The 26,077-nt window shown below is 46.0% G+C and overlaps 1 protein-coding gene across 1 annotated transcript in view; it reads right to left on the minus strand.

Moving 5' to 3' along the window:
• The window catches only part of Papss1 (3'-phosphoadenosine 5'-phosphosulfate synthase 1), a 74,355-nt gene extending 51,844 nt beyond the window's left edge, over positions 1-22,511 (minus strand). The window contains exons 1-5 of the mRNA XM_032897305.1: positions 22,328-22,511; positions 7,665-7,779; positions 4,892-5,127; positions 4,290-4,428; positions 1,999-2,117 (exon numbers count right to left, since the gene is read on the minus strand). Of these exons, the coding sequence (XP_032753196.1) occupies positions 1,999-2,117; positions 4,290-4,428; positions 4,892-5,127; positions 7,665-7,779; positions 22,328-22,387 (669 nt within the window). The 5' untranslated portion in view covers positions 22,388-22,511. The remainder of the gene's footprint in view (positions 1-1,998; positions 2,118-4,289; positions 4,429-4,891; positions 5,128-7,664; positions 7,780-22,327) is intronic.
• Positions 22,512-26,077: the final 3,566 nt, after the last annotated feature.

A 26,077-nucleotide genomic window follows, 5' to 3' on the forward strand; every position in this document is an offset into this window, starting at 1 on the left:
ACTGCTTGTCAGTAATGATCACGGTTTAGAAACTCCTAGGCAGGCAGAGTAAAGCATGCCTTTAATCCCAGTACTCAAGAGGGAGGCCAATGTCTTCCAGTCTGAAGCAAGCTCAGTCTACATAGGGAGTCCCAGGACACCAGGACTGTAGAGAGAGACCCTGCCTCGAAGTTTAAAATTAAAAAAAAAAGAAAAAAAAAGAAAAAGAAAAAAAACAGAAATCTTTCTATAAACATGTCAACATAGTAGGTACAATAATGGAAAGACTTAAAAATAGATGAACTCAAATAATCAAAGCTAAAACATCAGCTGGGGAAAGTAGGGTATCTGTGGAGCAGGGTCTTGCTGTTTGACACACAGCTAGCTGCCGTCCCTGATGGAGAGGAGGTGCTGATGCCAAAGACATAGAAGAGTCTGGCTAGAGTGATGACCGCATGCTGGACACACACTGATGTCACCGTAGCTGCACATGGAAGCTACTGTATGTCATGAAAGAAAGGCACATTTAAAACAATGTAATGGCCACCAATTTTCAACAGTCAATGAAGTTCAAGGCAGGGTGGCACATCTACCTGTAATCTCAGCACGGGGAAAGCAGAGGCAAGCTGGAGGCCAGCCTGGTCTACACAGCAAAAGCCTGTCTCAGATAAATGAAATGACTGTGGAGGGACATCTGTACAAGACCGTAAGAAAGAACTACCTTTCAAAGACCAAGTGGAGGAAGAACTCCAAAAGAAACCTTTCGAACACTCCTCTCTGCCTCCAGACACACCGTGAGCCACTGAACCGTGGTTTCTAACACACTTCTCAGGAGTCACATGCTCTCTTTCCTCTTCTTTGACCTGTAATGCAAGCCCCCAAGAATCCTGGCAGATCAACCTCTGACTTGCCAGTGGCTGGGTTTGTTAGTAACTACAGTAATGGGTTTTGATTACTATATGGTTGGTAAAGATGAGGGATGACTCCTGGGACCACTTTGGAAAGATGAGGGGAGCTGAGGGCAGAGGACTGCGGTAAAGTTAACCGGAAACCTAGAACTGGGGGATGACTGATGCCCAGCCGGATCTACAGAGGGGGTTCCGGGACAGCCAGGGCCACACAGAGAAACCCTGCCAGGAAAAACAAAAATTAGATAGTCTTATGCTAACTACCTGGACTACATAATATATTTTATAATATAGAAAACTTCAAAGGTGAAACACACATATTTGGGCAGAGGGCTGTATAAGAGACTAGAGATGAGAGGGAATTCTGGTCAGAATTTTGTACATTAAAAAGGAATTCCCAACTCCATCACCCGGTTAATACAGAACAGGAGATGATGACACATCCCCCGCCCCGGTTTCCCAGACAGTAGAAGTGGCCATCAAAGATAGGGACACAGGACAAGCAGATGAAACACCATCACGTCAAGTTCCATCACCCACACAATGGCTGGGTCCTCTCTAGCTAAAGTGAAGTATGGGACAGTGGACTCAAACAAGAGGTAATGAGCAGTTTAGAGGCAAGAAAAACTCCTTCTGAAAGTGAATAAAATCCAAGGGATCCATATATCTGTTAATCAGCCCAGGGCCTCCTGTGCCTCCATAGGCCCAGGGAGAGACTCTGAAAACCAGTAACCCTCCCTCTGCAGGGCCTTTCTCAAAACGCTAGCAGGGAGCGTATCACCTAGGTGATACCTTGTCAAATACCTAAGGAAATTGAATAACGCTGTGTGTCTCAACATAAACAGCCTAGCATCGTCACACAGCAGAATAAGTGTGGTAAAATTATTGCTAAAACACAAGATCCCATGGCTCGCAACTTTCCTGACATTTACAATAACCAGGGTATTTCATGTATTGTGTAAGCCCCAAAATGCTAAAATAGTAGTCCACAGGAAGTTACTGGTTTTTATAAAGGCCTTGAAGCACACACTACTCGGTCAGGTCATTTTTAGGGGCCGAGTCGTGAGGCAGTCTTCCTCTCTGTCTTCTACCTCTGTTCTCTCGGTCTTACCCGTTCCTGCAGAAGCTCCACGACCTGCTGGACACAGTCGTTGACATCACAAGAATCCGTTTTCAGCACCAGCTCCGGGGCCTCTGGTTTCTCATACTCAGAGTCGATCCCAGTGAAGCCTTCAAAGGTTAGCAGACAACAGGAGACAAACAGAGAGTTTACTTCACCTGTGCCAGTGGGCACTGACACCTAGGCTTACCGCGCGCTGCCCTGTCGTGGGATTATGGTGCCGATGACTCTCTTGGGAGAGTTCCAGGTAAACTTTATTTCTTCTTACGCATACAGTCAATTCTCACCACTCGCTGTAGTAACGTCTGAAGACACCTTATTGAACATATTGGTCCACTGACCAACCTCACAGCCACAGCCCAGCCTTGCTCTCAGACACTACAGGGCCAGGAAGACGGCTCAGTGAGTAACGGGGCCTAACAGCCTGAGTTCACTCCCAGGACCCGCACTGTGGAAGCTCTGAGAGAGCCGACTCCTACAGTTGTCCTCTGGCCTACACCCTCGTGCCTGATGAGAAGGAACTGTACTACGGAATGGAAGTGCTGCACAGCATTCCCCACACGGGGCCATTTTAAACAGCATCACTCAGACACTCCATGAGGAGCCCAACTGACCTATCTGCACTCTTGCCCACCAACATCAGTCACTCCAAGCAGGCAGCCCGTTCCTTCTGAGTCAAGAAGGTGCCAGCTTAAAGGGTGAGAGTGACAATAGTCAGTGGCCTCCCTGATGAGCTGACTCTCGAGGCAGCAATGTCAGCATCAGCTCTGCCTGCAAGACTAGACGTCACCAGGGCAGGCAGCATTCCCTCAGCTGGTTATTCCCAGGCCTAAGTACAGAAGAGAGATGGATAGCAGGCGTCCTCCCCCTCCTCAATTTCCTTTCATCTTTCCTGAGCCAGAGGTGGAATAGCCAAATCTGGAAGTCAGACCTTCTGCAATGGTCCCAGGTTATCTGACATTGCTGGGAAGGCAAGCAGGTTGGCCACATGGACCACCCTATGGGATGTTTCCTGTATGATCTACCTCCAGTGCTGCATTCAGGCCAACATGCCGTTTCCTCAGATGCTGACAGCATTAGCACAGTATCAACCACAACAGCAAAGACGGGCTCTACATTTCCTCTTCAATGCCTAATGTGTCAGACACTGAAACTGGGAGCAGCCCATGAAAGCTAGAGATAGAATCAGAAATAGGTAAATTCAAATTTAAGAATCTTAGAGAGGGGCTGGAGAGACGGCTCAGTGGTTAGAGCACTGACTGCTCTTCCAGAGGTCCTGAGTTCAATTCCCAGCAACCACATGGTGGCTCACAACCATCTGTAATGGGATCTGATGCCCTCTTCTGGTGTGTCTGAAGACAGCTACGGTGTACTTATATATAATAAATGAATCTTTAAAAGAATCTTAGAGAGGCTGAATAAAGCACCTTATCAAGCACTACAACATAAAAGCTGGACATTCTCCTTACATCAAGATCCTTACACTTCCGCCATTTTCCCAACAGGTATGGACATCTTGCACTTTCATGGTGTAGCAAAGACAAGAGAGGCTGGTAACCTAATTCTAGACACCTAATTATATAAAGTGGGTTTTCAGCACAACCTCTCAAAGTCCCAGTTCCGTCAACCAGCTCAAGTCATTTCTCACTCCGTATTTCTTAGTCAAGAGTTATCAGTTCTGGGGACTGGAGAGACAGATCAGAGATTAAGAGCATAGACTGCTCTGGCAGAGGGCCAGAGTTCAGTTCCCAACACCTATGTCAATCAGCTCCAGAGGATCAAATGCCTCCACAGGCACCTACACTGACATACACACACACACACACACACACACACACACACACACACACACACACACACACCCACACACACTCCACACACACTCCACACACACTCCCACCACACCACACCACACCACACACCACACCCCACACCACACCACACAACACACTCACACACACCCACACACACACACACACACCACCATACCCACACATACACACTCAGACGCACAATTCACACTCATAACACATACACACTCACACACACATACACACACTCACACACACAATCACACACACACTCACACATACACTCACACACACTCACATACAAACACACACACACACACACACACACTCACACACACATAACACACACACTCTCACACACACACGCACACACACCAATAAAAATTTAATTTAAAAGAAATGCACATCAGATGTATATATAAAATCGTGAACTATCTAGACAAAGGGAACTATGAAGAAAATGATCCTTGCCTTTTATTTCTCCGGCCCGTGCTTTCTTGTAGAGTCCTTTGACGTCCCTCTGTTCACAAACATGCAGAGGAGCGTCGACAAAAACCTCGAAGAAGGGTAAGCTCGCACCCTCATGAATCTGCCGAGCATTGTTGCGGTCCTTCAGAGAGAGAGGGAGAAACCGTACGTGATCAATAAAAAGTTGGATGTCTTGATATCAAGGATGGATGAAAAGCACTCTGTTCCTCAGTTTGTGTATTATGTGTACATGCAAGTGTGTGTGTGTGTGTGTGTCTGTGTCTATGTGTCTATGTGTTTTGTGTGTGTGTGTGTGTGTGTGTGTGTGTCTGTGTGTGTGTGTCTGTGTGTGTGTTGAGCTTGAAATAATTCATCCAATGGCTTCATTTAAAGAATTTTGCTATCCCTCAAGGTGTTTTATAACAAGCTTTACCCAAACTAGATTTACTCAAAAAATCATAGCACATAATTTTTTTAAGTTATTTGTATTTCAGGGAAATAAGAAAAAAGTTGAATTTAGCCTCAAAACGCAGCCAACGTTCAGCCTTCTTTTTACTCATATAATCACTTCCAATGATGTAATCCCAATGGCCTGAAGGCCTTACCTGCGTGTAGGGCGATATGAAGCTTGTGATGCACACGAGGCCAGCGTCTGCGAACAGCTTTGCCACCTCTGCTATGCGGCGAACATTCTCCTCTCTGTCCTCAGGACTAAAGCCAAGGTTCTTATTGAGGCCTTGACGGATGTTGTCGCCATCCAAAGTGTAGCAGGGAATGCCATGGCAAACCAGGTACTCCTCCAGAGCCATGCTCACGGTCGTCTTCCCTGCTCCAGACAATCCTAGAGGGAACGGTCCAAACAAATGCCACGTGCAGTTAGAACCGAGAGTCTAAGGACAAGGAGCCACATTCGTTACTCTCAGCACCCACGCCTCAGAAACATCTTCCCTGTTACTTCTGTAAGAGTGACCTTTTATCTACTCAAAATATCTACAAGCGTCTAGGGTTTCTCTATGATTTAGGGGTGGGGTCTGGAGGTACTGTTCTTAAGCATCCATCTTTGATAACTTAACCCAGAAATTACCAATAAGCTCCAAAAATTTTCAACCAATTTTAGCGTCATGGTTGGGTGGGTATATTCACTTGGCCCCATGACTCATTTTTATAGTCAAATGCCAAATTATATATAACAGGGGCAGTGAATGCAAAGTTACCTCCACATTCCAGGATCATGCCTCTCATAGACCACGATAAACCACTGGGGAGTCAATTCACAATATAATCTAACCGGGAAACTCTAATTTCCATTCACTCAACTCTCATGACTAGGAAAAAGCAAACAGTCCACCACCCTGGAGACTGTAACCACATATCAGAGTCAAGAGAACAATAAGACAAGAGAAGAATGCGGAAGTCTACCATGCCCGTGCCCTAGAACACAATCACGGCAGTGCAGAGGGCTCAATGAAGAGACCGGCACCCTGAGTGGATCAGCAGGGCCAGCTGCTCTAACTCACGGGCAGACTGTTTCCCCAAAGACAGCTCCAACAGGAGAGCCTACCCTCCCAGCTCTCTACAGTGTGCCCTGCCACTGTCCGCTCAACACGAACTACCTAATGGCACCCTCTTGAGTCTGGGCTGGCTGAGGGGCTCACCATAGCCAAAAAATATAGTGAGTGACATGGTACAGCCTTTGAAGGCTCAGCTAGAAGTGGATCTGTGACTAGTCAGTGTTGGATGAACTTGGAGACGCCAGCTACAGAACACAGTGAGACCACTCTGCTACAAAGATCACTAGCTTGTCCCAGTCAGTCAGCTGAGCTCCCACCTAACGAGGACAACAGACAAGGTCACTGCAGCCAAAGGACCTAGACTACAACCAAGGGAGATTCGGGTAAAACAAGGCCACAGAGCACCTGGAATTCAGCCTCTGCAGTGCAGAGGAAGGAGAGGCGCTGTCTCCCTGCACCACACCTAAGCAACAAAGTTACAAAGGTAACTGATACAACAGCAGGGCAGGAGTGAAGAGGAGAGGGCGCCACTACTTTTCCAGCTGCCTCTGTTTCTTTGTTTGTTTGTTGTTACTGTTTGGTTGGTTGTTTTGTTTTGTTGAGTCAGGGTTTTGCCACATAGCCCAGGATGGCCTTGAACTCACTTTATAGCCCACACCAGCACTGAATGCTGAGAGAGCCTCCTGCCTCAGCCTCCTGGATATGGGAACTTAAAGTGGAGATTACGCTCAGAGTTTTTAAATCAGTTTTAAATACTGTGAGAGAATCAAGTGCCAGGAAGGAAAACAAAAAAAGAAATCTGAAATTCTAAGTTTTGTGTTCAAGACAGATAACCACAATTGTAACAGAAGAGTCCCCTTACGCAGTCTATGAGTCCATACAAACTTAAAAACTAAACACTGCTGAAAAGTGAGAGGCTGAAAGAAAACGGCAGAAAAAAATATATGTAAAGCACGTAAGCTTCTAAAAGCTAAAGACAACATCCTCCCCACCAAGTACTCACGACCACCAGGACCTCAGACTGCGACCGTAACTACATACAGTTTCTGCGCCCCAAATTCAGTACTTGTTGTCAGGAAGGGTAGTGATTTCTGGACAACCCAGATGCCAAGGAGTGGACAGATGCTACCTGTCGCTCAGAACTGTAACTGGCTTGCAGATCAAGAGTGGCTGTTGCCGCTTGAAGCCACTGGTTTTGGATGACCTGTTACAATGGCTCTAAGACCTAATATCCAGCCAATGTAAAAACACTTCCCAGGAAACATTACCTGGTCAATTAAATGTCTCCAGAAAAAGGACCAGAGCTAGCATCAGGTCATATCCTAGAGAAGCAACTAAACACAAGAAAGGAATCTCTGTTAAATCTCATTTGGTTTTTGATGGCTATGTGGGACTTGTGCCCGTGTGGAGAGCAATGTGACATCCTGGTTTGGGGATGAACATGCTGATTTGCTCTTAGGCAGTGGTTTATGGAATTTGGGGAGGAGGGCCCCCTCCACCTGCCACAGTGACTGAGGAAGATGACAGATGCAGACTTCAGTGTCCTAGAAAATCCAAACAGTGCGCCCCCTGCACCTCATGGGAACACTGAGAGCCACTACTGCCATGGAAGGGCACAGCTTGTGTCTGGTTCCCCTACCTCATGGTTCCTGCCATTACCTGTCCCTTTGGTTGATTCCTCTGTGCCCGTTGACACCTATGTACCCATGGCCCTGTTCCATTTCAAGTCACCCACTGAGGTCATCCTCTAGTCTTGTCCATGCTATTGCTCTGACAGTCTTGCTACGTGGTCTGGGCTGATTCTGAACTCACTTCTGGGAATCCAGGCCCGCACCACCACACCCACTCAGTTCTCTCTTGCCCATACCTGTCAGCCAAACTGTGCAACCACGGAAGCCACCTCTGGTCCCCACCACCTGACCTCTCTTATTCCGGCTGACATGGTGGGCTTGATAGGTGACGTTGGTTGCTCTCTGCATCCCCTAGAAAAAAAAAGAAAAGGAAAACAAGAACTCTGGGTCAGGAAAGTCCTCTAAAAGGTCAACACAGGTTCCTTGTAAACATATAATCAGTATTCCGTATAAGACGCCAAACGCAGGGAAAAGCTAAAATCGTTTTCATTTTCTTCAACGCACTTCCATAATGTTGGCAATTTTATATTTACAGCCAGCTAAATCCTCCTAGCAACCCAGTGATGTGGCTACTCTTGCTACTGTAGTTTTATGGAAGGTGTGAAACTTGAGAAAATCTATTAAATAATTTGGCCAAGATCTCATAACCAGGAGTAGAGTCTGGAATATTCCAGCACTCATTGTTTTCGCACACTTATTTAGTCAATCATTAGTTTAACCAGCAATTACTAAGGTCCATCTAGGATGTCAAGCAAATAAAGTCCCACCCTGAACGACCTTGTATTTAACTGGGAAGTCAACCACACCACAGGAAAACAGAGTAGGAGAGAAAGGGAGATGGTAGGAGTACTTCCTTCAGCAGGACGAAAAAGACAGCGGCTCCTAAAGGCAGGGCTGCAAGGCTCACTCACCTGCATGGGAAAACACAGTTTTCCCAACAGTGCTCACTGAAACAAACTCTCTCTCCTGCATTGTGGACTCTTGGCACCTCTGTCAAAACTCAACTGTGTGTGGGCTTACTTCTGGACTCCACTCTGCCCCTGTGGTTTGATGTGTGTCTGGATCACCATGATCTTATAGTATTTCTAAAGTCAAGCAGGGTGATAACTTCCTGCTCGGTTCTTTTCTGCTAAGACAACTTCGGTTATCTGAGACTTTCTGAAGTCCTTTACCAGTTATCTGATCGGTTTCTCTAGTTCTGTAGGAAAAGAGTTACTGAATATTTTTTAATCAGGATTTTTTTTTAATTTTGTTAGTGATTTCATGTGTGCATATATTGTATTTAGAGCATATCCACCTGTGGTGGTTTGAGTATGCTTGGCCCATGGGGCATGGCACTATTAGGAGGTGTGGCCTTGTTGGAGGAAGTTTGTCACTGGGGGAGTGGGCTTTGAGAGCTCCCAGTACTCAGGTTCTGCCCAGTGTAGAAGAAAGCCTCCTCCTGCTGCCTCCGGAAAACAGCCTTCTCCTGGCTGTTTCAGATCAAGATGTAGAACTCTCAGTCCCTCCAGCACCATGTCTGCCTGGCCACTGCCATGCCTCCCACCATGATGATAATGGACTGAGCCTCTGAACCTGTAAGCCAGCCCCAATTAAATGTTGGCCTTATAGAAACTGCCTTGGTCATGGTGTCCGTTAACACCCACAAAACCCTAACTAAAACACCACCCTCCCCTAATGTCCCCTTCAACTCCTCACAACTACCACCACCCCACCTTCACGGCATCTTCATACCTACGTGTAAATGACACTTGGCTCTCAATCCCTCCCCACCTACCCTCCCACGCACACACGCGCGCACACACGCGCGCACACACACGCGCGCACACACACACACACACACACCCCTTCAGCTAGTTCCCTCTCTTCCCCCAGTTACCTTCACCTCTGCTTTCCTTTTGCCTGGAATCCTCACTAATCCCTACCTCCCTTAAGATCTCTTCTCTCTTACGATCTACTTCCTAGTTTTGTAAACTATGAATAAAGGCAGATATAGATAATAGATAGATAGATAGATAGATAGATAGACAGACAGACAGACAGACAGACACACACACACACACACATACAAACAAATGTGCTTACAATTTTAAATTTAGGTGCAAGAGAAAATATACAGTATTTGTGTGAAGCTGGCTTATTTTGCTTATAATGATTTTCACCTATTTTCCTGTAAGAGTTACATTTTTCTTTGTCACTATATAAAACCCTATTGTACATACGGACCACACTTTCTTCATCCATTTATCTGCTGATGAGTATCTAGGATGGTTCCATTTCCTATTTATTGTGACTAGTCAGCATGTGTACACACACACACACACACACACACACACACACACACACACACACACACAATGCCCAATGTCTATAAAATGTCTTGACTCGGGGGTCTGAAACTATATCCAAGAGTAGTCTGTTGGCTAGTATTATGTCAACCTGACAAAACCTCATCATTTAAAAGGAGAACCTCAACTGAAGAGCTGCCTCCCTGTAAGATCAGGTGCAGCCGCACTGTAGAGCACTTTCTAATTAGTAGACGAGTGCCGTTGTGGGTGGGACCACAGTGGCCGGGTGGTCCCGGGTTCTATAAGAAAGCAGGCTAAGCAAGCCAGTACACAGCACTCCCCCATGGTTTCTGCGTCAGCTCCTGCCTGCAAATTCCTACCCTGTTTGAGTTCAACAATGACAGTTGCCTCTGGTCATGGTGTTTCATCAGAGTGAAGAGAAAACCCTAACTATAAGTAGTACCACAGTGCCACGCGGCAGTTCTAGTCTCAGAATGCTGAGGAACCTCTGTACTGCTTCCACAGCAGTCAGACATGTTAACATTCCCTCTAGTGGTGACTGAGGGCTCCTCTTCATGCAGTCCCCGCCATCACTGTGCTCACTTCGTTTGTGTTTTTTGGGGGGGATGATTGGGGCTTTTTTCTTTTGAGACAGGGTCTTACTAGGACGCCCTGAATGGTCCGTACATATGGACCACACCTTCTTCATCCATTCATCTGCTGATGAACTTCTGGGATGGTTCCACTGTATACACCTGGTTGGTCTCGAACTCACAGAGACCTGCCCCTGCCTCCCAAGTGCTGGGATCAAAGGTGTGCACCAGATGTGCACCAGATGCACAGCTGGAAAGACTGTTCTGTAGGCTGTCTCTTCACACCAGTGATGTTTTCTTCGCTCTACTGAACCCTCTTTATTTTTTCACATGTATTTACTTGTGTATATGGGGGTTCACACATGCCACACCGCACATGTGGAAGTCAAAAGACAGGGTTCTCTTCTTCCACTGTGAGGGTCCCAGGGATGGATAGAACTCAGGTGGTCACACTTGGCACCAAATTCCTTTACCCAACCACTGAGCCATCCTGACAGCCGCACAGAATCTCATTAATATAACCCAGTTTGCCAATTCTTGTGATCATTTCCTATGCCGCCAGAGTCAAGGAAGCACCTGATTGCACCTTATCTTGAAACGTCTAAGTTTCCTCTAGCAGTATCAAAGTTATAGGTCTTATATTAAGTTCTCTCTGATCCATTTTTAATTTACTTTTGTACGAGGCCAGAGAAAGATCTAGTTTCAGTTGTCCTTGTGTCGAAATCCAGTCTTCCCAGAAATATTTGCCCAGGATGTCTTTTTCTCCAATGTATGTTTTTCACAGTTTTGTGAAAAAATTAGGTGGTCTGTCTGGGTTTATATCTGGGTCTCCGGTTCTGTTCCACTGCAGTACGGATCTGTGTCAGTGGATATACTGTTACTATGGCTCCGCAATACAATATGAGATCAGCATTACTGTTTCCTCTCAGTGTGACTTCAGCTAGCTCTGCACCTCCTGGGCATCCCTGTGAATCTTACGGTTGTTCCTCCAGTTCTGAGATTCTGGTAATTCTGTACTAATTCCTTACACTGCTTCCACTAATCAGCCATTTTCACGGTACTCATTCTGTCCATCCATGAGCAAGGGAGGTGTTCCACCTTCTAGTGTCTTCTTCAATTTCTTTCTTGTGTTTCACTGTTGAGGGTTTTCACTGCCTTAGTTGGGCTTACCCCACAGTTGTTTTGTTTGTCTTGGGAAGCTACAGTGAATGAGGATCTCCTCCTCCACCCCAACCAACCTACCCCACGCCTTCAGCACCCCATCACCACCCCATCACTACCCCACCACCACCCCACCACTGATTTTTCAGTGAATTCTTCCTTTGGAGACAAGGTTTCTCTGTGTAGCCCAGGCTATCCTAGAACTCACTTTGTAGAACAGGCTGGCCTCTCACTCAGAGATCCCCCTGCTTCTGTCTCCAAAGTGCTGAAATTAAAGGTGTGCATCATCGTACCTGGCTATAAGTTCATCACTGATATATAGGAAAGCTACCACTTTCAATGTTGATTTTGTATGCTGTGACTTTGTCGAAAATGCTCATCTGTTCTGTGTTCTCTGGTGGAGTTTCTAGGGTCTTTTAAGGGTTGTGTGGTCTGCAAATAAGAATGGTTTGATTTCTTTCCTATCTGTATTCTTTTGACTTCTCTTGGCTAAGTGCTCTAACTAATAAGGTTTCAAGCAAAGCACTGGGTAAGACTGGAGAAAGTGGGTACCTCTGTCCCATTCCAGCTTTTACAGGAAATGTCCCCAGTTTTTCTCACTCAGTAGAATGTTGTCTGTAGGTTTATTTATGCACTGCCTTTGCAATCCCTCCCTCCCTAATTTGAGGTTGTCTATAATGAAGGCACGCTGAGCTTAGTGAAAGGGCCTTTTCCATACTGGTTGAGAGGATCGTGTGGTTTAGGTTCTGATGTCTACTCGCTGATTGCACTTTCTGATCTGCCTAAGAACTGCGTCTCAAACTGAAACCGATCTGGCCACAGTGTATGAATGTCTTCGTATACTCTGCCACTGGACTTGGTTAAGAATTTCACTGAGAATGCTTTCATCTGCTTATCAGATAAACTGGTCTACAATTTTCTTTCTCGGTTACATGTAGGCAAAAATGCTTTTGTTCAGTATGTAAAGATTATCCTTGTATTATTCAAATGCTGATTTTTCTACCCCACTATCTGGTTTCACGCCAACATGGTATTGTAATGCTATGTTAAGAATCTCCTATTTCAAGCCTGTATAAACAATGTTCACCATTTATTCTGACTTGTCAATAAAAAGCTAGAAAAGCCAAAAAAAAAAAAAATTAGGTAATGGGGATAATTAGGGTGGGGCATCTGGGAGGAGAAAGGATTCTGGGAGAGAGTGGGGCAGGGGAGACTCAGCCAGGAAGAAGGAGACATCATGAGAGCTCAGCCGGAGCACAGGAGGCCCTAGGTGCAAGTTTTATGGGGACTTTAGATGGAAGGTATCAAAGATTAGATTAGAGGATAGAACAGAATTATAATGCCTAGTTATGGTGCTTTGGGGTTGTAAGTAAATCGTAGCCTCTCTGTCGTTATTTGGGAACCACTACATTCAAGAGGAACTACTGCCACGTTAAGTTCCCACATTTATAATATTTGTTACAGTTAAGTTCTTTCTGAGCTTAGATTCAGGGTAACACGGGAGTCATGGAGGGACTGCGGCAGTGTCCCATCCCCATTTATGAAATGGTCTGTACTGGTTAGCTCTTCCTTGAAGGTTCATCAGTAACTCCACCCAGACCTAGTCTTCTTCGGGAGGATTTTTTATTGCTGCTAACTCACTGACTGTTAAGGAGCTGCTTAAGTTGCTGATATCTTCTTGATTAGCCGTCAGAAAGACCTACCTGAAGATGAGAGTGGGGAACTGAAATCACCCACTGTGATTCTATCAAGACCAATATAACTATGCCCGTCAGTGTGTATGAAACCGTGAGCCCCAGTGTTTGGCGTATACATATTAACAAAAGCTGCTGCAGTCAGCCTGACAATATGGCAAGCCTGGAATCTAGGCTGCAAAATCCTACAGTGGGGCTAGCTCCAGGTACCAACCTGGAGACTGCAGGCACTTGCCTGAGTTCAGTGTTAGGTTAGACTAAGTCAGATGCTCACTCCTCCTTGTCTCAAGCAGACGGAATCTCTCTCCAGGCTGTGCTGCCTGAATCAGGAGAGTGTGTACAAAATACAGGATCATCCCCCTGCCTTACTGCATTTATCTTTTCTTATTTCTATGCTATGCTCACATGCTATGATACCTCACGTGGCTTCTGTGGCTCTTGAAGGTCATTCTGTGTATGGTGGTGTTCATCTTTTACCAGAGAGCAAGCACTTGAAATCCTGCTTTCTTGCTGATGTCCACCGATAACTACATTCCTTATCTTTCTGAGACACTGTGTCACCAGACTGGCTCTGAACTCACTGGGTAGCCAAGGATGGCCTTGAACGATGCTCCCACCTCCACCTCCCCAAAGCAGACCTAATAGACAGAAGCCAACACTCCTGGATTTTCTCTCAATTTTTATATATGTATAGTGAGTGTACCTGTGTGTGTAAGGACCTGCAGAGATGAGAAGGTGACATTAGGTCCCATGCAGCTGGAGTTACAAGCAGTTATAACCCAGCCAATGTGGATGCTGGGAGCCAAACCTGAGTCCCCTGGGAGAATTGAGCTCTCATAAATAGCTAAGCCATCTCTCAGGCTGAGACTATATTTAAGGAGTCAATTTCCATCCAGATCATCTGTGTCCTCTTATCCATTTGCTCTCTTTATAAGAGTGCCCGAAGGTAAGGCTGTCCTCCCACTTCCCCGATCATAATCACGCACAGGAAGACCATGTGAATGTGCACAGGAAAAACATCTCTTGCCCAACTGACTTTCACTACTGATTGCCCTGAGGTAGGAAACCTCCTGGGGTCAAAGGAACAGTTTGACAATTCATTCCACAAGGGCTACACCTTTCTTCCACTAATTTCACTGGGGGCTATACTCCCAACAAAATTATACTACATATATTAGTATATGGCATTACACTACATAATGATTACTTATGAAAATCTCTGTGGGAAACTGCATTTCTGAAAGAGAAAGACCGTGGCAGCTGTGCATTTCAAGCCTGAAAGGCTCCAGACACAGCGGGCCTCTCCGCCTTTCGTGAAAAGCAGAGAACCTCTCTATCATGAGCTCCCATCAATGCTGCACAGAAGGGAGCTGGGTTTCTGCTGGAAAGGAATGAAGAGGGTACTCCAAGGTAAACGTCCTCCGTTCACCAAACCTGTTTGACTTGCCCAATTTGTTTTGGGACGTTTCCAAGTCACTTTGCTCCTAGACAAGAAGAAACCTGTCTTAACGTGTTTTGTTCCTATGAAATATTTCCTGCTTTTTCTTATTAAACTTGAGGTCAACCACATAAAAATTACCCAACAAACTATAAAGTGATGAAGTTATGGATGAGAGAAAATACAAGAAGGAAAGAGACTATCTCACTCCATCACTGAAAAGAGTGTGCCCTGATGGTTTCTTGCCTACTACACTGAAGATGATTCTGGCAGAAAACCAAGGTAGTCTGGGTATAAGAAACTTTTTGCTTACATATATTGGATACTTTTCACACTTAAAAATAAGTCTGAAGCCAGGAGTGGCAGTTCACACACCTGTGATCTGAGCACAGGGAGGTGGAGACAAATAGTTAAAGTTTAAGGCAAGCCTCGGTTACAAAGCAAGTTTGAGCCCAGCATGGGCGATATCAGACCTTATCAAAACAAGGAAACAGGTAAGTAAGGAGCTATTAAAATAAACAAATCCGAATTTGGAGAAGTCTGAGGTAGCCAAATAAAGATGTCCATTGCTCACCTTAACCACAGGAAAGAACCAAAATCATAAACAACTGAATAGCTCCAATTCCAACCTGCGTGACTAAGGAGGGGCCCACGAGCTCATCAGGGTGGAGGTGGGAACCCAGTAAGACCCAGACCTGGTGTGCAGGACAGAGAACAAAGTCCAAGGTAAACCTGGCCGTGGAACTAGGGAGAAGGATAATGGCAGAGTCCAACAGACCCCACCAGCAAGACACCAACAATTCCAGCCACAGAACAGTACCATGGTCATCACCTTGAAGGGCTGCCTGAAGTTCACGGTAAATCTGTGCCTTAGAAAAGACCCTAACATTGCCTGCCCATCACACCCCCGGAACCACTACTGCTTGCTGCCAGGCTGAAAAGGAGTCACTGCTGAAGTCCATCCTGCCATGGGTACAGAAGTTTCTACATCTCACCATCCCTGGTGTTACTGGAGTCTCTAAGTTGAAAGTGAGTCCAGGAATCCTAGAGAGCGAGGCTTCATCACTTACCATCGGTATACCAACTAGAGAAGGGTATTTACTCAGTGTAGCCACAATGGAAGAGAGATGACAGGCCTAGGGACCCCTGAGTCATCTTCTGGTAACTAATAGGGCATCTGGGATTAAACAAACGGCAGGAGGTACACATAAGCTAACAGTCCTGATCAAGATGTGGTCCAGCCCATCCCAAATCGATTACTGTCTGGCTCCAGTCTCTCCCACAATGCATTCTGGTATGGTGTCAGAACTGTGGAAAATCTGTTCTTGAATGGAGTTCTTCCTCTTGTGGGCACCACCTTGTTTTTCTGATTCTACAGCACAGGATTCCTTGGTCAACTCCAACTCATTGAGGCGCACTGACGTAAGGAACTGACCGCCAAGGGAAGGTGCACAGGTATCCCTAGAACACCCTTGTTTCTGCCAGGGGCAAAGGAGTGCTCCGCCAACCTGCTACCACACTCACACAATGCTCCGCAACCTGCTACCACACTCATACAGAAGGCTGGGACCTCGCTAAGCTGTGTGCTTGTGACCTCAGAACACAAACCCATGCAGTGTCCTGACCAGAGGGGGACAGGTGGCCCACAGTATGATGTGCCACTGCTAAGACCTGAAGAACTGAACATCTTGGACCTGGGGGTGTGGGACCTATGCAACTAGTCCAATACTGTTATCACCTGTGGTCCTCCCCAAAGGGCTTAAAGGCATGCCTTCTGTGGGCCATGTCCCTGCTGCCATAATTCCCATTATGGAGATCCCCAGTGCTAGCAATATTTAACCCTGTAAGGCCCACGGACCTGGCTCCAGCACTGCACTTGGCTACCAGAGACACAGCTGCAACCGGTACTCAGCACCCTCCACCCACTGCAAAACCCACTGTTCTACTACAGTAATTCCACCATCACCCGTGGAGATTCAAATTCAGCTTCAATGACTTTTGAGAGCTAGTAATCCTCGATCTTTGAAAGTTGCCTTGAGACGGTAAATATTTAGTAGCAGCCTTGGCCTCCATCCTATAGATATCAGAAGCATCATCCCCTCAATGCCACAAAAAAAGAGGGAGGGAGGGGGGAGGAAGGGGGGAGGAAGGAAAGAAGGGAGGAAGAAGGAAGGAAGGAAGAAGGAAGAAAGAAGGAAGGAAGGAAGAAAGAAGAAAGGAAGGAAGGAAGGAAGAAAGAAGGAAGGACAGAAAGAAGGAAGGAAGGACGGAAGGAAGAAAGGAAGGAAGGAAGGAAGGAAGGAAAGAAAGGAAGAAGGAAGAAAGGAAGGACAGAAGGAAGGAAGGAAGGAAGAAGGAAGAAAGGAAGGAAAGAAGGAAGGAAGAAGGAAGAAAGGAAGGAAAGAAGGAAGGAAGAAGGAAGAAAGGAAGGAAAGAAGGAAGGAAGGAAGGAAGAAAGGAAGGAAGAAGGAAGGAAGGAAGGAAGGAAGAATGAAGAAAGGAAGGAAGGAAGGAAGGAAGGAAGAAGGAAGGAAGGAGAGAGAGTGTGTGCAAGATAGCGCTCCAGAATCGCTAACCACCCTAAAGGTGGCAAAAATCTCACCCAGTTGACAATCACTGCCTCGAAATGCAACGTGGTAGAAACACGTGGAACACGTCAAAGGTTAAAGGAGCTACCACACTAAGAGTAAAGTCAACCCGACTAGACACCCTGTGCCACACTGCCCAAAACCAAAACTGCAGAGTGGCCCCAGTCTCTGGAAAGAAAGAGAAAAGACACAAATGCATAGAGAAGTAGAACAAAAGGAAAGGGAGGCACTGGTTCCAAGGCTAGACTTAGAACTTGGACAGATGGAAAGTTCTAGAGGCACTGGTTCCAAGGCTAGACTTAGAACTTGGACAGATGGAAAGTTCTAGAGGCACTGGTTCCAAGGCTAGACTTAGAACTTGGACAGATGGAAAGTTCTAGAGGCACTGGTTCCAAGGCTAGACTTAGAACTTGGACAGATGGAAAGTTCTAGAGGCACTGGTTCCAAGGCTAGACTTAGAACTTGGACAGATGGAAAGTTCTAGGCTGGAGTGATCCTTAGCTACACCCACAGCACTAGATACCTGCTCGGTACTACTAAGGAGCCATGTTCCTTACGTAATGAAGTTGCCACGTGTGGTTAGTGGCTACAACACTAGACGACAAAGCCCCTTCCAGACATTACCCTCATCTTTTTAAACATTAGTCAGCTTTTCCGATACTATAACAAAAATCAATACAGTCTTGTGGATTCAGGAGCTTCAGGCCAAGGTCCCTGGGACCCACTGCTCTGGGCACTGATGGTGAGGACATGAGAAACAGGATGCCTACCACGGGGCAGCTGGGAAGTGACAAGAAGTGGGCAGGATTCCAACGGCCCCTTCAAGAATGCCCCCAAAGACCAGACTTCCTCCTACCAGAACCTTTCAAAGATTCTACCACCTACCAATAGCACATGAGCTGGCAACACATGGGGCTGTGAAGGATATTTATGCAAACCGCATTAGTCAGCATTAAAAGAATGCTTCTTGGTAGAGTCTGAGCTATGCCTTTCCTCTAGGCACTTCCTGTAGCATCAGTTCCCAGACTGTAGACATAAGATGGAGGACAATGTTTTCTGTGTCCCACCTAAGCCTGACTCACTCTGTACCATCTTCGTCCCCTTCCGCCTCCAGAACGGGATGCTGGCCTTCTAAGAGAGGGCCAGAGCAGTACAGGAGAACAGACTGACAAACGTAAAACTGGTGAAAGGAAGCATCATCTGAATCATTTATTTGGTTGCCTCTCAAGTTGAAGGTGAGACGCACCAGAGCAGAATTCCTTTTGGCCTTTCTTCCTCTGCACAACCAGGGTGAGGAACAGAGGCAAGAAAAAAGCAGGTCTTAAATAGTTGATTAATTATTAAATATTAGCAAGAACAGCACTAAACAGTGCTGAGGACCACAGAGCCTTTAACTTCTAACTAGGGAACCTCTGTGCCCTTGACATCTGCATAATTTAGCCTGGCTATGATGGTTGTTCTGTCCTTACTACAGATGAGAGGGCTGAAGCACAGATGGGTTCAGGGGATACACCTATGACTGTACAGATGGTTAAGGGACAGAACTTCAATCTAAAGCCTTCCGTATATGCTGTTCATAACCTTAAACAGATCAAGGATTTATGTTCTCAAGAGCACCCAGGCTACTGAGCACTCTACCCCTCTGGCCTTCCTGCCACATGGGAGCTCAGCAGATACAAAACATCTCTAATGAAACATGTATCCACACACAGGAGAGCATCACCACATACAGAGCGGTACATGCAATTCAACCCAGGAGCAAGGGAGAGTGCAAACAGTCCACATGGCAACATACTTAAGGTCAATCAGCCCAAAGCTCTGAAGATTCCTCCCTCAGGGGCTGTCCAGGCAGCCAGGCAACAGGAAAACAAAAAACCCCAAGGATGTGATGTGTGAAAGGGAAGATGTGCTGAGCTTCAGGGCTCTGGGGAGTGGGAGGAGAGGGAAACGGGAAAGCCAGAATGAGACTAGTTCAGGATGCTTCGCAATCTCCTGCTCCATTTCAGACTCCTCTGAGGGAAGAACAGTAACAAATAGTAACAAATACTAACAAGACGACCACCGTGTACCACCCAGTCCACCATAAAGCTACCACGAGCAGGGCGTTCAGCTGGATATGATTCTACAGAAGGAGGACACCTGAGTCTCAAACAAGCAGCCCCAGTTTTCCCAGAGCCAAGTGACAGTTACAAAGAGCAGGTGGAAGCTGACCCAGTGCAAGAAAGATGGAGTCCGCTAGAGAATGGCATTTGTTACGTTTCAGACTGACATCAAAGGAGGCTCCGGTGGAAAACAACTCTTGGGTTTTCCTTCCTACACCTGCTGGTATGCTATACTGGGGAACATAGTGCTTCCTCGGTCATGCCCCTACATTTCCCTATCTCTTTCTTACTGACTTCTATGAAGCCATTTCCTTTTCCTGCTCCTTAGCAGAAGACACTGTCTAAAGCTTAGAACCTGCTCTCAATATGTTAATTAACGCTCTTTCTATGTCCTGCTCAAATTAGCTATTAGGTCTTTACCCTTAGCCTAGCCTAATTTAGTATCTGTAACAATGTATACAGGTCCCAGAGGGCAGTTGCAAAATACCTACCCTGAACTAAGACCTGTACTTATCAGAAAAGGCAAAGCATCAGTAATTTTACATTGCTTACAAACAGCACAGAGCTTATACGTATATTACAAATATAAATTAAATGAAAATATGTGGGCTATATTAAGCTAAACAAATCATATTATTGACATTTAATTTATATTTCTTCACTTATTTTAATGTCTTTTCTCTTTTAAGTTATACAGGTCATTCAATTTCTCTTAACTAAGGCTGTCCTTCAGATACAGGCTTAAAATTCCAGTTGCCACCTTAACAACTCTGTGCCTCAATTTCCTCATTAATAAAATGGAGATGCAACAGTGGTGACTCTGAGTTCTGGGAGAGCAGATGTACACATTCAGGGTCACGGTTTTTAAACCCCAGCCGTGGAAACGCTGCGAAAACTCAACAAGTTAATTTAGATACGTTTCCGCCTATTTCCCAACTTCTCAGATCAAACCTCAGGATCGTCTTTTAACGGCTCTCTCCTGGTCATCACCTCAATCTAGCCTGGGCTTCTCTGTCGTTTCTTTGCTGCTTTTAGCTAATCATTCAACCGTTCACACTGGATCAGCCAACAACAAGAACACCTTAAACGGTGTGGCAAAGTCAGCTACGCTTCTAGTCTGCAACTCAATCCTCGCGGCCGGTGCCTGCATTTCTTCTGCAAATCAGTCTTCCTGGATTGCCCGTTTTAAGAAATGGTAGCATTAGCATTAATAGTGCATAGAATCTTTACCCTCACACCCACTGGTTGAGTTGCGTGTGTTAGGGGAGGTCATTCTTTAGAGAGAAAAGTTCCGAAAATTAAAAATTCTAGCTCCATTCCAAATCTCCTAGAAGTATCATCCTAACTCTTCAGCCAAACATTTATGATATACAATTCTGCTCCACCCCATCTTTATCTCTGCTCCCCAATAAAAATACTCCCTTCAGTAGTCAAATAAGTCTCCATTCAGGGATGTAAGGGCTCCACCTACTTAAGAACTATGAGGTCCTCCATAAACTCATAAAAATACCTGGGGGCAAACTAACCTTGCCTCTAAACGGCAATAAAACTCCTATCTTGGGCCACTCAGTGTGGAGCATATGCCCTTACAATCAGATGCCGTGGGCAACTGCAAAGCAAGCACTGAGCCCCATGTTTTTTTATAACTCTCTGGTATGGATCTCTACAGAGCAAATAGTGTAATATACAAATGAGTTAGGGCAGAAGAGTCGGCTCAGAGGTCAAAAGCACTGGCTGTTACAGAGTATCCCCAGCACTCCTGCCAGCTCACAGCTACCTGTCACTCCAGCCCGAGGGAATCCAACACACATTTCTAGGACACCAGGCACACACATAGTGCATACACATACGTCTAGGCAAAACACCCAGGGTCATAAAATAAAATAAATAACTTTAAATAAACAACTTATAGGCAGTATTATTGAAATGACTTTTAAATACACCAATTTAGTCAACTTGCCTCCTACCCATAAAATACCGTTTGGCAACAATAGTGTTTTACTAAGTCTGAGTTTCAGAGTAAGAGTTTCATTGGTCTTTCACGTTCATTATCTTTTCTACTCATAAAGACAATCCTGTGAAGGACACACTGTTACACCCTCAGTCACCAGAGATTCAAAGTGGAGTGACTTTCCTCAAGATCATCCAACTTACAAATGGCACGGCCGTGGCTGGAGCCCACGCCAGGAGTCTGTCTCCTTCCAACATCCTAATCTCCCTTTAATCTTACTTACCTCTCACCCTCTAAGAGTTAAGGAAAAGGATGGGAGAAGACAGTGAGAATTTTGAATCTCACAGCAGGCATAGTAAATTAATGACTTCAAAAGAACATTAGCCTGAAACTGCATTTTTTTTTCTTCCTCCTGACTCGTCAAGGATAAGTGATGATTTACAAGACTGTAATTAAACTTCATGATCCTGTTAGCTGCGGAATAAAAAAAAAAAAAAATCCATCTAAACCTAAAACCAGTGCCTTTGCAGCCTCCGAAGTTGGATGGTCTCCACCTTCGCTGCTGCCACCAATGAATAATTGCAGAAGGAAACGACCCTCTGAAGACACAGTACTTGGCCAATGAGACCAACTGGCACTCGCTGCTCAAACGTTAGAAACTATTAATCTTCCCACACCTAACTGTCAACAGGAATCGAGTCTTTAAAAGTATGTCTGTGTCAGACATTCCAATTTAAAAGAGACACAAAGAACCTCAGTTCAGCAGTCCCGATCCATGAATGGCCACATTGTTATTCTCTCAGCACACTGCAACTCAGAAATGTAAAGACTCGGAGACCGACCCAAACCTGGGCCAGGCACACAGGCAAAGCCAAGAAAACCAGGCACGTGAAGAGGCACCACCGTCCGCCTCCGCCGCAGCCCTCCGCCTCTCCACCCTGGAGGACAGCTCCGGGCCTGGGCTCGCCTTCACCGGCCGCCGCCGTCTGGGTCCCCGCCCCCGGCTCCCGCAGGATGCACCGGCAGCCCGCGACTCCCACAGCCGCCCACGCTCCTCGAGCTCCGGCCTGCGGCCACCACTCACCCAGTTCTGTGCGTTATTGCTCAGCTTGACTTTCTTGCACAGACTCCCAGGAATCTCCATGGCGGTGGAACGCGGATGCTCAGTTGCTGAGCGCCCCGAGGCCGAGCGGTAGGAGAGGCCGGGGGCGGGGCGGAGCAGGGAGAAGGGGCGGAGCCTGCACCAGGGATCAGGCGCGCGCTGACGTGCGCTCCAGCTAGTGATCGCCTCTGCTGGAGCTTGGCGTGGAGGGCGGGGCGAGGCGGGAGGAACGGGGTCGAGACCTCAACATCCAATCACCAGGGACGGCGCTTAAAGCTCGGCCTTGATACAGGAGGAGGGGGCGTGGTCTGAGGGCTTTGGAGAAAGCCTCCAGATGCTGAGCATGCGCAATGATCGTGCCGGAGTGCCGCCTGCAGAACTGGGCGTGGGAGACGCTCCGCAGAGCTGAGGCTGTTAGGGGAAGAAGCTGACGTGGGCTCTTACTGTTCACTAGCTTTTCTTCCGCTAGGCCAGCCTATGGCTTCCTAGCCTCAATTTGTCCGCTTGTCAACCGGGCCGACTTCGGAAAATGTTTCCCAGCCCTGCAAAAGGAAGAATTACTTTAGTGAATAGCTCATTTACATGTTGCTCATCGCTTTACAATCCTACTCAGCGCACAAGGTTTTTGATATCAACAGTATCTCATCAAGGATTAGAAAGTATTTGTAAGGTGACTCCTTTCCCACTTGGAGGCCCACTTTATATCAGAAAATCTCTGTGCAGTGTTTGTCGCCACTGACCAGCCACAAAGAGGGCTTCTCTAGTACTTGCTACTCATAGAAGACTGCAATCCAAGTCCCCTGGTAAGCAAGGCAGAATGCTCATCTATATTCCAGTTCGTAAAAGAATGGGGCTGGGAGGCGGAGGCCTCCTCCAGAAGTTCTAACCGTTCTCGCTCATCCCCATAACCTTAAGCTCGCTATAACCATAACCATCCACAGTCTCACAAAATTTTTGCTGCTTACTCCACTACTGATGACTGCGCGCGCGCGTACACAGAGAGAGAGAGAGAGAGAGAGAGAGAGAGAGCAATCATCAACACCTTAGACTTGCTAACAAGTCAGTCCCTATTTACTCCACTGGCAAGGTCTCAAATTAGTCTCCCTCCCCGACATCTAACCAGAGTCATCATTTCACACACATACAGAGAGAGAGAGAGAGAGAGAGAGAGAGAGAGAGAGAGAGAGAGATGCAACTTGTACTGCCCTTCACTTCCCTGTCACCCTCTCCGTTCTCAATAGTGACAGAAAAGTACTTCTAAAATACAAATCTGATCTTATTCCTCCACCGTTTAAAATGTCTTCTTTCTCTCTTTCTTTTTCTCTTTCTTTCTCTCTTTCTTTCTTCCTCCCTGGCACATTTGTTCATTCATTGTGTTCTTGAGTCAAGGTGTCTCTGTACAGCCCTGTCTGTCCTGAAATTCACTCTGTACACCAGGCTGGCCTTGAACTCAGAGATCCTCCTACCTCTGACTCCTGAGTGCTGGGATTAAAGGAATGCTCCATATAAATAGCTCTATCTAAAGGATTCTTAATCTAAGAGTGTGTAGGACTGAATTTCAATACAATTCTAAATTCTGCTAAGAACAGTCACGAGAGTGAGACTAAAAGACTAAAAATGAGGACAACGATAAAACAAAGTGTGGGCAAAGGCCAATGGCATATATTTATGAAAATATCATAAAGAAAACTTTTGTATGCACCTAGACAAATAATTTTCTTTTTTATAGATTCCGAGCTTCAGACTAAGTTTGGAGAGGGAGTGCCACCTGGAGCCAGCCATTTCTCAGAGAGCCTTCATTCCTGTTCGAGGGAATACAGCCTGAGTCATGGGCGTACTCATCGAACGTCAGTTGGTCCTTACTGCTAACTCTGTTGAAGCTTTTGCACATCAAAAATGCCACAATTGGAAGACTAAAGGGACAGTCACAAAATAAACACTACTGAGTATGTTTAAGTCCCAGTGCTTATAAACATAATTGGAAGACAAATTATCCTTGACAGATGCTTTTGAACCAACGTTTTGCTTTTATGTGTATGAATCCTTTTCTAGCAATATGATTGTGAACAGTCCGGGTGTCCATAAAGCAAGAGCCGGATACATTCTCGATACCTAAGTTGAGACACTGAGCGTAACACAACCGTTAAGTCATTGTGGTCACAGATATCTGTAGAGGGGGAAGTCACTCAAACGCATGTCTGAGCAGCAGTTTGAAAACTGTTGAGTTCTGCTTCCTAATGACATTTCAAATCCATTTTATGGAAACCTCTTCCGAGAGAGGCTTTGCCATAGTTTCCCTCCAGGCCAAAAGATACCTGAGAGGAAGTTTCTCTTTGTGCTTATAAATTACCCTGACCTTAATTCTTCCCAGGTATTCAGAACCCCTGTGAAGGTTTCAGTGATGCCAACGTTTTCTCACTTGGATTATCAGAAGTACACATTCTTTCTGGGTCATTTCTCCTCAGACACTTCAAGTGGTATTTCCCTGACTGGATTACTAGGCTCCTTCCCTTGCTCCGATGGACTCTGCAATCTTTGGAGCTCACTTTGCACATCTCCCACCACCACCACACACACACACACACACACACACACACACACACACACACACACACACACGTGTGCATCTCTGTTGCTCTGCCCTTCCTCTCATCCTCAGTTCCATCTCTTTAATTCAGGTAAAGTTGATCTCTGCCCTGGCTCCTCCTCCCTGGACAAAGGTCTGGGCAGCTAATAGGCTGGGGCAATTATAGGAATTCACTTATTTTCCATTGTAACTGGAGTTTTAAGGAAAGTCTCCGGCCCCTATAGCCCCAGCAGGATATCTGAATCACCTGCCCCAATACACCAATTTAAGTAATTCTATAAAGCAACAGAGATTAAGTCAACGTGGCACGTTGGAGACGGGAACATATAAAAGGTTACGGTGACCCCAAGTTTTTACCTTGAGGGCAGTGAGATGAGCTTTAAGTTTAAGTAGAGGGGGAAATTGGTTAAGTAGAGCTTTAATGTGGAGGCAAGGGAGTAGAGTGACTTAGGTGATCATTATCTCAATTCTGGTTCTGCAACGGGACCAGAATCTGCTCTCGTTGCCTAAAGGAACAATCTGGTACCCATGAGAAGATTCCTGTGGCTCCGTGGTAGTGCCTACCCATCATAGATTCCTTTTTGCACGTGGGCTGTGACCTGTCCTTTGATGCACTACTGCTCCACCCTAAATGACTTTAGGATTAGGACAGTGGCTCCTAACCTTTGTCCCGTCAGCCTTGAAGGAAAATGAGGTAGATTAGGTATCACACAGGCAGAAATTAAACGGGCTAAACAGTAAAGGGGACAGACACAAAGTAAAAACGGATATGCTAAGTTTTCATCCTGCATTTAGTTACCCTGGAAGCCCAGGTGGGAAGCCCATCCCTTTCAGCAAAAGCGTCTTCCAATGGGTGTTCTGATATTACTGCTCTGCCCTGCCTGCTACTCACACTCAAAACTGGTTCCTACCTTTGATTGGTTTTCCTAGCTATGTCAGGTGAAAGAGCATCCGGTCTCTGCTCCCTTATCTACATAGAAACAAAAATCGCTCCTAAAAAATATTATGGGTGTTTCTTTTTTATGGGCCCCTTTATAGTAATAATGGTCATTTTTAAATCTTAAATCCTACCACTTGAATGTACTTCCCTAAACAATGTGACTTAGTCTTCTTTTTTTTCCTTGTCCTTTTTTAGAGCAGGAAGG

Source organism: Rattus rattus, chromosome 3 (assembly GCF_011064425.1).
Source record: "Rattus rattus isolate New Zealand chromosome 3, Rrattus_CSIRO_v1, whole genome shotgun sequence".
NCBI classification, from domain to species: domain Eukaryota; kingdom Metazoa; phylum Chordata; class Mammalia; order Rodentia; family Muridae; genus Rattus; species Rattus rattus.